A 12596-nucleotide genomic window follows, 5' to 3' on the forward strand; every position below is an offset into this window, starting at 1 on the left:
AATAGGAGGCATCGAGAATGAATTGATAGGCACTTTTGAGACTGAATTAGATGCTGTTGCAATAATTAAGGGAAGGAAAGGGAGCAAAAAATAGTTTGATACAAAGAATAATTAAGGATGTTGAATAGCCAAGACTCTGATTTTGATTTTTCTTCACATGTTGATGCTTTGTTTTCTGTTATATGTAGCATTCAAAATACTTATTTTGTGAATAGCCTGTAATTTCGACAGTCATTTGGATACAGCATAACAGTAGTATTCTTTGATTGGTTTTAAGTGAGTTTCTTATTCTTGATTCTAAAATGTCAGTATATTTGAAAACTCGGGGACTTTCCCACATTTATGACAAGCTGACAATACAGCAGACCTCTTCTGAAATGAGGGTGTTTATAATGTCTGTTTACTTCACCTTGTGTGGACATTAGTACATTTCTTTTGGAATTATCAATGTGTTTGATAATAAGATGATGCTTCGGATCCCAGTGGAAGTGTTACATATGATACATATATTTCTTATTACCTCTCTAAAATCCAAAATATTCTAATGAAGCATGTCTAGCTCTAGTTGTTGCAGATAATGAATATTGTTATATTATTTTCTAACAAGTATTATGTGACAATGTGTCTGGAACTGAAAGTGAAGGAGGTCTGTGTTGTATAATAAACACTCCAAGATGGACTCCATGCACATATTAAGATGTCTGAGTATTTTTTTTAACTTTCAGCTACATAAATAACTGTAGGAAAATGTCTTGTAGAAACCTACATTCATTTTTGTTACAGCTATAATAAGTGCATTTATTTTGTAGTGACAAATTTAAAAATACTTATATATATTTAATATGGATAATAGCCTTCTTGTACAGCTTATGGGAGTTTATTCTTGCCACTTAAGATTAGCATTGCAGAGACGGTAGAGGTTGGAGAATGGGTTTCAAAAATTCTGCAGGCAAGTGGAAAACGGAATGGCAGAGGAAAAATGTCATTCAGTGGATGTGGGACTTTTTCCCTCTTGTGTCAGTCTGGACAATGGGGGCACAGCTTAGTAACTTAACCATGAACACAGTTTCTAAGCTTCAGGACTGAAAGGAATAAAAATAAGAAAAATTGGAAGACTGTGTAGAAGAGAAAGGTAATATAAATAAGAATTTGGCAAGGAAAAAAAAGGAAGTAGAAATTTTAAAAAGTTGAGACCCTTCAGAAGAATGGAGAGGTCTAAAGAGAAGATTAAAGATGTTGAATGACAGTAGTGTTGTCATTAGAGCTTATATAATTGTGTTCTTTAGTTTGGCAGAACTAGGGCCCGGCGCTGTGGCGCAGTGGTTAAGGTCCTCGCCTTGCACGCCCTGGGATCCCATATGGGCGCCGGTTCTAATCCCGGCAGCCCCGCTTCCCTTCCAGCTCCCTGCCTGTGGCCTGGGAAAGCAGTTGAGGATGGCTCAAAGCTTTGGGACCCTGCACCCGCGTGGGAAATCCAGAAGAGGCTCCTGGCTTTGGACCGCTGATGGAAGATCTTCCTCTGTCTCTCCTTTCTGTATATCTGGCTTTCCAACGAAAAAATAATAAAAAAATAAATCTTTAGTTTGGCAGAACTATAGTTTCCATGTTAAAAATAAATTAATTAATAAAGCTTGGGGCAGGTGCTGTGGTCCCGCAGGTTAAGGTTAAGTGAGAGGTCTTGATCGCCTTCCTAGTTCCATGTTTTGGCATTGGCCATTGTGCATGCTTTAGGCATGTTGCGTGAACCAGGAGATTAGGGATCTTTTCTCTGGCCTCTGTCTTTTTCCCAGATAAAAGAATAATAAAAGATGACTTAAAATATATGTATTGGGACAGGTGTTTAAACTAGCCATTCTTACACTGACTGGATGGCAGCATTCCGCATTGGAGTATCCAGGAATCTGTACCTGATGCTGGTCCTGACTCCAGTTTACTGCTCCTTGCAGACCCTCGGTGGTGGCACTGATGGATCTAGTAGTTAGATTACTGCCATTCATCCAAGAGTGGGTTCCTGTTTCCAGGCTTCAGCCTGGCTCTGTCCTGACCACTACATACGCTGATGAATGAATACTGTCTCTGCCTTTCATATGAGTAAATAAATAAACATAAAACTAAGTAAGATTAATATATCTTGGGTATTGTGTTAGTATATTTTGTTGTGTGATACTTGTTTTTTTAATATTACAACTATATGAGGTCTCAATTTGTAGCAAATTAATAAAACTGACATCAAGAAACAATTTGTTTTTAGTTGTTTAAATACCAACAAACATTTTTGTTATGTACAGTCTTTTTTAATAATTATTTTTACTTTTGGTTATTTTTACATAGTTGATTAGGATGCAGAGGGTCAAGGGCTACAGGAAGGTGGATGAGGCCATTGTTATTTTCCTTCCTGTATCTGCAGGAAGGGGAGAGATAAAATGAGAAGCCACACCCAGCTGCCCAACCACCTCCGTATCCTGGGATGAAGGACAGCCACCCAACGCCATCCCAAGGTCCCCAATGTGGGGCATGCTCAGAGGGTCATGCTCAAGAGGTTCGACAGTTCTGATTTACTGCCAATTTCTCTAAAGAATCCACTGGTTGACATTGTCCACCTTAAAGTCTCCACTTGCCCAGATATTGACTACCAACACTTGGCTGGGGTAGTTGATCAGTTTGTTCTATTCACTGTCCTTTGTTATGGTACCAGGTTTCCTCTGCAGGTGCCAATGTCCTGCCATATCCTCCATGTGCCAGTCAAACTGTGGAACCTGCAATTCTTTCCATAGTTCAGGTTCTGAGTCCAGTGACTCAGTTGGGGGATCCTCAAAGAAACTTCATCTGAGGTGTTCCCAGACCTGATTCATGTGTGTGCTTGCCAATATAGGGTTCAGCACAGTCCATTGCCCCAATCGGCTAACGTACGTGAAATTGCTGGGTCAGTTCTGTCTCTAGCTCTGTTTTCTACACATAGGTATTGCAGCCCATCCTGATCCTGCCTACCACATACTCGGCCCTCATGCAATCCAGTGAGAGCTACAGCCTAGTCATGTGTATAGTCTTTTTATGAACATGCAACCGTTGATGGATGAATATTTAGTAAAAGAATTAGGAAAAAGTCAGTTGTAGAAACTGGGTAGTAGATAGAAATCGGTAAGCTTGAATGTTAAATAATTGGAGCAAATATACCCTTTAATTGAAATGTTAACATAAAGAAATAAATTTTTTGGGTGAATAGTAAAATCATAATAGAGTGCACTTTTCGTTTTCCATTGATTGTGAAAAATACAAAACATTATGTTTGTAGAATACCTATCTTAGAGGTAATACTATTTTAATGAATAAATTGTTCCTTTTGTTATGGCAGTTGTTTTGTCCCTAGAAATTGTATTAATGTGAACATTTGTAAAGATAGATTTTAAAAGTGATAAGGATTTTTAAAATATTTTTGAGGTAAGTATAAATTAAAGCAGACAAGGATTTAGCAACTATTTAGAACTTTTATTCTTCTGTTTTAGGGAATCTGCAAACATCAAAGCTGGATTAGAACATCTGGTAAGTTCTAATTTTCTCTTGAACACATGCATCATCTTTGATATCTGCATTCTAAATGAACACTTTTGAATGAGCTTTGAATACCTTGTATTGAGAAAGTCAACCATCTCCCAGAGGGTCAGCTTACTGTCATTATGTGAAGGCACTTACGTTTTCATTTATCTTATCATTTCAAGGGAATTTAAAATTTTTTTAAATTACTTTTTTTGATGTAGAGATGAAATAAAATGAATGACAATCCTTGGATTGATGATTGCTTTAATTATAAACAAAAATTGTTTGGTGTAGAGTTTTTGGTGTATCTTGATCTGACGCAAACAAGCTTGTGTTTTAAGAGAAACACAATCAAATATTGCATGCATAAATATGGTATGTTTTAGCAATTTACCAGCTTTGAAAGGAGTGCACAGCTTTGTTTTTACTGATGTCTTTGCTTTATGAATAATGCATTGGCTGAAACAACATTCAGTTTTAGAATGTAAAATAATTGATGTGGAACATTTTGGTTTTAAGTAAACATATTTAAAAAATAAGTGAAATTCAGATTGATTGAGCATTACTATTTATTGATCAAAAAATTGAAAAAGTCATAGTATTATCGCAAGTCTGAAATTCACTGGACTCAGTGAATTGAGTGTTCATTACAACATTAAGTAGTTCATTTAAACAGAGCATTATAAAATCATGCTCTGGTTTCTGGTCAAATCTCAATGTTGAATAATTAATGGTAGAGATTCTTTTGTAAATACAGTCTAAGTACTTTTTTAATGCAAGACTTTATTCCTAGAGCATACTGTGGCTTTGTTAACTATTAATGTGCTTTCTGTTCTGCTCCTCAAAAGCACCAGTAGCAAGAGAGAGTTTTGTTTTGAGTTACAGAAGTTTTAGAGTTGGAAGGGATTTTTGGTTTTCCTTTGAATAGAGAAAGCTAAGAAAATCCAGACTTTGAAGACCTGTCTTAATAATGTCAAGATAACTATTAAAAGACAAGATATAATAACCTAGTTAGAAATTTTAAACTAAATGTTTGTCAGGATTAGAAATTAGTGAATAACATTGTTATGTTTCCCATTCAGAGGCATTTCTTGAGCTCCTATCGACTTGATATTGCCACATTTAACATATAGGAGCATCAGAAATTAAAGATGTGACTCTGAAGTATCACCTTACAGTATCAGCTGGAGGCTTATAAAAAAGAAAGAATGGATAGCAGACTACCAAATTGAGCTCCTTTTTTATACTTTTTCTAAAATAAGTCTCTTAAAAATACTTATTTATTTTTGCCTTGTATTTCTCAGTGAATAATAATTGATTTGATTTACTTATATATTTAAATTTCTTAATGGATGCATTTACTTAATAGAATCCCAATTTCAGTGACTGTTGTACACATTTATACTGATCCTCTCGGTCTTTGACAACCACAACAGCAGGTGGGCCTATAGATTTCCAGTGCACACTTTACCCAAAGTAGTTCCACTTTTTATACTTTGAAATTTTGAACACTAATAACTGTTCAAGAGAGTTCTCTAGCTGAAAGTGTTTAAAAGCCTTTGATAAAACATAGTCATTTATTAAAGTCAACAATAATTATCATTGATTCTTTTAATAATTCTTTTCTAATAATATTCTTCTGTTCTTGTCTCTAACCTATGTTTGACTTCTATCAAAGTATATATATCAAATGTATTTCCAAGATAAGCATTTTACGGTTGAGAGAATTGGTTTAGCATATAGTTAGGTACTCAGAAGCAAACAATTTTTAATGGATTTGAAAGATTCTGTAATTTGGCATTGAGTGAAGTCAATATTCTTTGTAACCTAAGCAGGCTCATGCTTAAGAAGGAAGTAAATTCACTGTTTATGGGCTGAATGGAACCCATGGGCTGTTGTAGTTTTTGTCTCTGCTTTCCCGTTTAGCAAATACTTAAAACCTTGTCTTCTAGGACATTTAGTTTTTTTTTTTTTGGAAGTGCTGCATAGCTAAAATCCAACAAAGTATAGTTTTTAATAGATTGACTTTAAAAAATAGCATATAGAGAGCCTGATGCCATGGCATAAAAGGCTAATCTTCTGCCTGCAGTGCTAGCATCCCATTTGGACCTGGTTCGTGTCCCAGTTACTCCACCTACAATCCATTTTTCTGCTCGTAACCTGGGAAAACAAGAGAGGGTGACCCAAGTCTTTGCGCCCCTGCACCCGGTTAGAGACCTTGTGTAAGTCCCTGGCTCTCAGCTTTGAATTTGCTCAGCTTTAGCCTTTGCAGACACTGGGGAGGGAACCAACAAATGGACCTGCCTCTTCACCCCCTCCCTGTCTACCTCTGCCTTTTCTTTTCTCTATAATTATTTCAAATAAAAATAAAATACAGCTTTAAAAAATGTGATAGAGAACATAATACAATGAGAAGAAACATCACATATTTAGAATTAATTTATGTGTTTTTGTCTTCTGAATTATTTGGCTTGGCATAGAACATGAACATTATTATCAGAAAAGATAAAAGCTAATATTAATTTAAATAATTTAGGAAGTAAAGGGTTGGAGTTGTGGTTCAGTGGGTTCAGCTTCTCCTTGCAGTGCCAGTATGCCATGTTAGAGTACTGGTTCAAGTCCAGGTACTCTGCTTCCTGTCCAACTAGGTGCTAACATGCCCAGGGGACAGAAGAAGACGGTCTAAGTACTTGAGCTCCCGCACCCTTGTGCAAGCCCAGGACGGAGTTCCTGGCTCTTGGCTTTAGCCTGGCCACCAGCTGGCTGTTGTGGCTATTTGGAAGTGAACCAGTGAATGGAAGTGCTCTCACTCTCCCTTCCCCTCTCCCTCTTTGTCTTTGCTGTTTTTCCCTCTGCCTTATATAAGACAAATTACATATGCATCCTGTTGTAACTGCCACTTGGAGACACATTATTATTAATATTAAAAATATAAATATTTATTTATTTTGCTTGAAAGCCAGAATTACAGAAAGAGAAGGGGAGAAAAAGAGTGAGAGAGATGTCTCCACTGGTTCACTCCCCACGTGGCCACTGCAGCCAGAGTTGGGCTGGTCTGAAGTGAGGATTCAGGAGCTTCTTCTGGGTTTCTCACATTGATGCATGGGCTCAAATACTTGGGCCATCCTCTACTGCCTTCCCAGACCATTAACAGGGAGCTGGAATGGAACAGCAGGAGCATGAACCAGTGCCCAGATGGGGTGGCTGCACTGCAGGCAGAGAATTACCCAGCTAAGTCACTACAACAACCCCAACTTCCGGATACATTTAACATGCTTTCTTGTTAGCTTTTCTTTCTTTTGAAGTGCTTTTGTTGTTGCTATACAAAAATTATCTTCTAGTTTACTCAAGAGAATTTGTCTTGGAAAGTATGTCATTTGGCATCTTTGTTGTTGTAAACAACATCATGAAGGATCCGTAGTCAAGCCTAGATGGTAACGCTCGGTCACTGGATGTAGCCCTTAATGCCACTGGGAAATTTGGGTAACATGAGGTGCGTAGGCTACAGCCAGCTTAGCCTTTTGTTTTTCCTCTTTTTTTTTTTTTATTGATTACATTGCATTATGTGACACAGTTTTACAGGCACTGGGATTCCCCCCACCTTTCCCCAAACCTCCCCCAGTTCAACGGTTTCTTGGGGAGACCATCTCTGGTCTGAAGGTAGAGCCGGCAGAGTATCATCCCGATCAATTAAAAGCCCCAACATAACATCAGCAACAATTTATAACATTATGGTATTAGTTGACATAGTATTGAGTAACCAATATGTTAAAAGAGAAAAAAAAAAAAAGAATACAAGTTCTGGACCACATCCTGTGACTTCTACATTGACATTTCACTTATTAGTTTATGTACAACTGGGTTCTATACACCTTAAAATGGCTATAGATTACTCTTCAGCTGTCTCATGTCTATTTTAATTTTAGTATTTAGCCGTTTATAGCGTTGAAGCATGATTATGCTGAACCTGGCTGTTTTGGGGTAGTCTAACTCTATGACTCTAACAAGACAACCTTTTGTTTTTTTTGAGAGTACAATTTTAGCAATATAAAGAACAGCATAATATGTGTGTAAACCAATAGCATAGTTGTTTATCATTAATTATTGTACACTGAAAATAGTTGCATGTGCTCTACTTTATATGATGGGCAGCAAAATAGATTTGTTTACACCAGCATTTCTGAAAACACAGGTGTTGTTTTAGGTGGTTGTGATGCTTGTGATGGTAGCTCCGATGGAATCTTATGGGACAGACATTGTATAAAGCCTGTTGTTGACCAAACATTGTTATGGGTGCATTGTTGTATAATCCCAGAAATGACTCCTGCATGTAGTGTTTCCGGAGACTATGTATATTCCAGGTTGTTTTTCTATAGTCTTGCTTCTAAATGGTAACTTGGGTGAATATAAAATCCTTGACTTTCTTAAAAATAACATTCCACTAATGCTTTGTTTTGTATATTGTTCTTGATATCTATGATAGTAATCTTAAGTTTTTTTATCCTTATTACTTTTCACTTGAAATATTGCCATATTTATGCTAGTTATACTGTACTAGTTATACTATAATTAGTTCTAAATGTTGATTGTTGTTGAATTTAACTTTTCCAAATACGGTGTAGTGTTTCTCATATATAACATCAAGTATTCTAGAAGTAATTTTCTTGAGTTACAGTATTAAATGTTAGTCCTTTTCTATTGTTTTATTTCATTTTTCAGGGACTCTTTACTTTGTGTGTATGTATATATGAGCTTGTACATGTGCAATCGTGTGTGTGTAACATTGTTTAACATCTATTTTAGTCCTTCTGGCTGTTCTCCAGACTTTAAAAAATCTTTTCCTCAGTTATTTTTCTGGTTTTTCTTGAAGCTATTTAACTTTTTTTCAAGGTTATTCTACATTAAAAACATGTCATGTCTTATTTTTTATTTTATACATTTTTTTTACAAATTAGTGTCATTAATAATGATAACAACTGGCAAGTAGAAAATAATAATAATAATGAACAACAATAAGGGAACAAAAATGTAAAAGTCTGCTATTCTTCAGGAGTGTAAACAAAGGTTGTACACAATAACCCAACCCCAGGGTGTCACTCTTGCTGCTGTAGCGTGGAACAATTCAATCTGTTTCCTTTTTTTTTCACTCCTTGGATCTTTGATTTGGAACTTCCCTTTTTGTTATTTATGTAAGTCTTAATGCTTTATGATTTGTTTGGGGAGAAATGTTTTAATCTATGGGAACATATTGACATGATTTTTGCTACCCTTTTGTAGTAGCTTTGTAAGAGCATAATTTTATTAAAAAAAATCCTAGGCAGTTGATAGATAGGGTTCCTGGTTAGGGATGCCCTGTTCTACAGTTTAATAGAGGATGGTGGTGTGTGAGAAAGGAAAGGACAGTGACGAGTCGTGTTTCTCTTGTTGCAGCAGCTTCTTTATCCTCACTGCATGTGCCCGCTGCTCTTCTCGCAGGAGCAATCCCCACGATGCTTTACAGGTCCCACGATGCTTTACAGGTCCCAGGCATTTTCAAACCCCCTCTCCACAGCTGGTGCTTAGTAAAATTAACTTCTACATCTATGCTCAGTTTTTTGACATTTAATTTTTAACATTTGTACTTTGTTCTTCTAGGGATGATTTTTGCTTGTGTTTCCGATAATGTGTTAAGCTTACTGTTAGACATGTAAAGGGTTTTGTGAAAAATAACAAAAATGGAAACTCGTAATGGGAATTTCAGGCACCGTTATTGAATAGACCTTAAGTTATAGAGTCATCCTATAGCGATGCTTCAGGAATGATCAGCTGTCTCAAAATATTGTGTTTAAAGATTTGGAGATATTAAGTGAAAGAACTGCTTAAAATATTGTACTTACTTGGGCTTCATGATGAACTCTGTGCAAATATCTTTATTTGATAAAGGATTCTACATCAGTGGAATTCCTCTTGATAATACCTTTTGTGTTATATCTATTTACACAGAAAGTTGAAGGAATGGATATGGGAGGCTTTCGGGTATATGTGGTAGTCTAGGGTTTTTTCCACAAATTTCAGTCTACATATTTATCTTTATTTGAAATGGAGTGAAGGTAGGGAAGATGGACAGAGAGAGTAAGAGAGATTTTTCTAGTCACCAGTTGCTTTTAATAGACAGTGCTGCTGACCATGCCAAAGCCCAGAGTAGATCTCCCACATGGGTGGAAGAAACGCAGTCACTTGAACCATGATATGCTGCCTCTTAGTGTACTTGGAGGAAACAGGAGTTCCAAGTGGAGCCAAGATTTGAATTAGGGACTTTAGTATGGGATACAGACATCTTAAGCTTTGCACCAAATGTCCACCTCAGGGACACACTGCCTCAATCACTCACATTCTCTCTCTCTCTCTCTTATTAATGATGCTCTGATCATATAGAAAATTGAATCTAAGTCTTTTTATATCAAAGGGACTGCTCTACATTTTTTATTCTTTCTTTGTGTTCAGGTTCTGTATAACGTAGTGGATTGTAGCCCTTATTGAGTTATTGAATGAGGATTAAGATGTTTGCTTTCTTAGAGAGTTTGTGTGTGTGTGTGTGTGGTCATATAGATTATTTATATAATTATGCATTTTCATTTTTACAGTTATGAAAGACACAGGAGTCAGTCTTTGCCATTTCATTATAATACAGTTATTGCTTGATAGGCACGGTATAAAAATAATGCTTCGCTTTCCTTTTGGAAGAAAATTTGAAATCACAAACATTAGTCTGACCTATGAAAAAGGTCAAAATACTTTTACAAATTGTTTTTTGTCTTAAAAAAAACCTGCTATTATATTACCTTCTTTAGGAATAAATATCCTGATCAGTGTGGTGTTTCTAATGCTTTTCTTGTTCTTTTCTTTTGTAAGTTAAATAAATGTGAGTTTTTCATTGTTTTAAAAATATATTTATTTGAGAGGCAGTGTTAAAAAGAGTTCTCTGATTCACTCCCGAGATGGCCACAGCTGCCAGGGACAGGTTGGACTGGTGCAAGCACCCAGGAGCTTCCACTAGGTCTCTGATGTGGGTAGAGGGGCTCAGGCACTCTGGTCATATTTTTCACTTCAGACACGTCAGTAGGGAGCTGGATCAGAAGGAAGGCAGCCTGGACATAAACTGGCACCCATTTGGGGTGTTGACATTACAGGCGGCAGTAAACCTGCGATTCTGTAATGTGGATTTCAGAATGAGTTTACGGGAAGTGATAGGATCAGTAGTTCAGCATCATTACTGTGCATGCAAGTCACCCAGGCAGCTTGTTTAAATGCTCATTCTGACACTTCGGGTCTACAGTGTTGACTTGAATTAATGTGCATTACCACACTCCCCAGTAAGGGCCACCAAGAAGAATGTCTGTTACAAGGCATTGACTTTAAACACATATGCCCCATGTGTCTAATGAAGAATCTTGAAGTTTCAAATATGTATTTATTATGATTTTTCCAAGCGGTGAAGGATTAGCTAGGGGTTGATAAATGAGGAAGGGGCTACTGCACAACTTTAGAGGATCAGAAAACATTTTATTCTGTTTTACAAGAGGAACAATTTTTACCCCATTATTTTGGTTTCAGATGTTAAGTTGTGTTTTTCAGATGTATTGAAAGACTCTGGAACTTACAATACATTGTTCAGCCCTAGATATAAAATTAAATGAGTGGTAATAAATCTTTTAGTAAAGGGTTTACAAGAGTTTAGCTGTAAGTGCGATTTGCTTTCTATTAATAGTTGGATACCAAAAGAACTGTGGAGCCATACCTGTGGGTTTTGTCTCCCCACAGTCATCACATTTATATTTCTTACATTGTGTAACATTTTAAAATGATGACCTACTTGTCCTTGTGGTCATGCAAGACAGTCAGATCATCTAATGTGTTGAAAAGCAACTGTTGTTAATAGCTTGTTTAGGTCAGAAATGGCTTTGAAGAAATAGTTATTGTCTGCCAGAAATGGAGGCAGGTCCGTGCTGCTACACGCTCAGCACTAACACGGGCAGTCTCTAACAGAAGCCCTTGCTTCTCTGTTCTAGGCTCTTTTTACTTCAGCTTGCAATCAAACTTATTTTTTGGTGCTCAGACTAACAGACTTATTTAACACAAGTTTAAACACAGTTAATACTTTATACTTTCAGATTGAGTTAAAATATGGCATGAAGGAAAAATGCAAAAAAAAAAAAAAGACCCACATTGTGGACCCTATTGTAAACTTACTTGTCTGTTGTATTTTTAATATGACAGTTATAGTTTTATATGCCCATTTTTTGTTGGGAAAAATGTTTTTGAAAACTATTCAAACTTTAAAATGTACAGATATTTTACTTATATTCTCTATAAATGCTTTAAACAGAATATTAATTAGCTCAGAGCTAAAAATTTCAGTGAAATAGATCTCTCTTTTCATTCCAGTGCTTTAGTCTATTTTTTCCACCTATGCAAATGTATATGTATGAATATGTATATATGTGTGTGTGTGTATGTATCTATATTTGAGCTTTAGGTAAGATTGCGTATTAAATTAGACATTTAATTCAAACTATGGCCGTGAGTTGAAACAACGAAAAGCGTTTGTGTTTTATGCAAGGTCTATTCCACAGATCTGTAGCTATAGTGTAGATTTTGTGATATTACTAATCGCAGATTTCTTTAATATGATGGCATTTTCTTTAGTAAGGAAATTTAGGTTTCCTTTCAAAGGAAAAGGAAGCGTAAATATTCTAAATGCATTAAAGTAATTCCCACTTTGTATTGCTCAAGGATTTAAAAGTCATACCATTTTGAAATGACTACAGTAACCGAATATTATGTCCTTATATTTTGTTGTGCTATGCTTCAGGACACTAGAAGTTTTGCTGCTCTGCAAGGAATACCATGAAGCACATAGTCATTTATTCCACAGACTTTCTTTGGATCTACTTTTTGTAACTGTAGAGCACTTCTCTTAACAACAGATAGAATGAAGTTGCTTTCTCTCCATTCACAGTGTTAGAATTTAAGATGGGAAATGCTTTCACCACATTGCCATCTTCTTTTTTTTAAAGACTATC

The 12596-nt window shown here is 36.2% G+C and overlaps 1 protein-coding gene across 1 annotated transcript in view; it reads left to right on the forward strand.

Moving 5' to 3' along the window:
• Positions 1 to 12596, forward strand: part of RSRC1 (arginine and serine rich coiled-coil 1) — a 326480-nt gene that overhangs the window by 147302 nt on the left and 166582 nt on the right. The window contains exon 5 of the mRNA XM_040974857.1: positions 3504 to 3540. Within this exon, the coding sequence (XP_040830791.1) occupies positions 3504 to 3540 (37 nt within the window). The remainder of the gene's footprint in view (positions 1 to 3503; positions 3541 to 12596) is intronic.

Source organism: Ochotona curzoniae, unplaced genomic scaffold, assembly GCF_017591425.1.
Source record: "Ochotona curzoniae isolate NIBS_2020 unplaced genomic scaffold, NIBS_Ocur_1.0 contig_2599, whole genome shotgun sequence".
Classification (NCBI taxonomy): Eukaryota; Metazoa; Chordata; class Mammalia; order Lagomorpha; family Ochotonidae; genus Ochotona; species Ochotona curzoniae.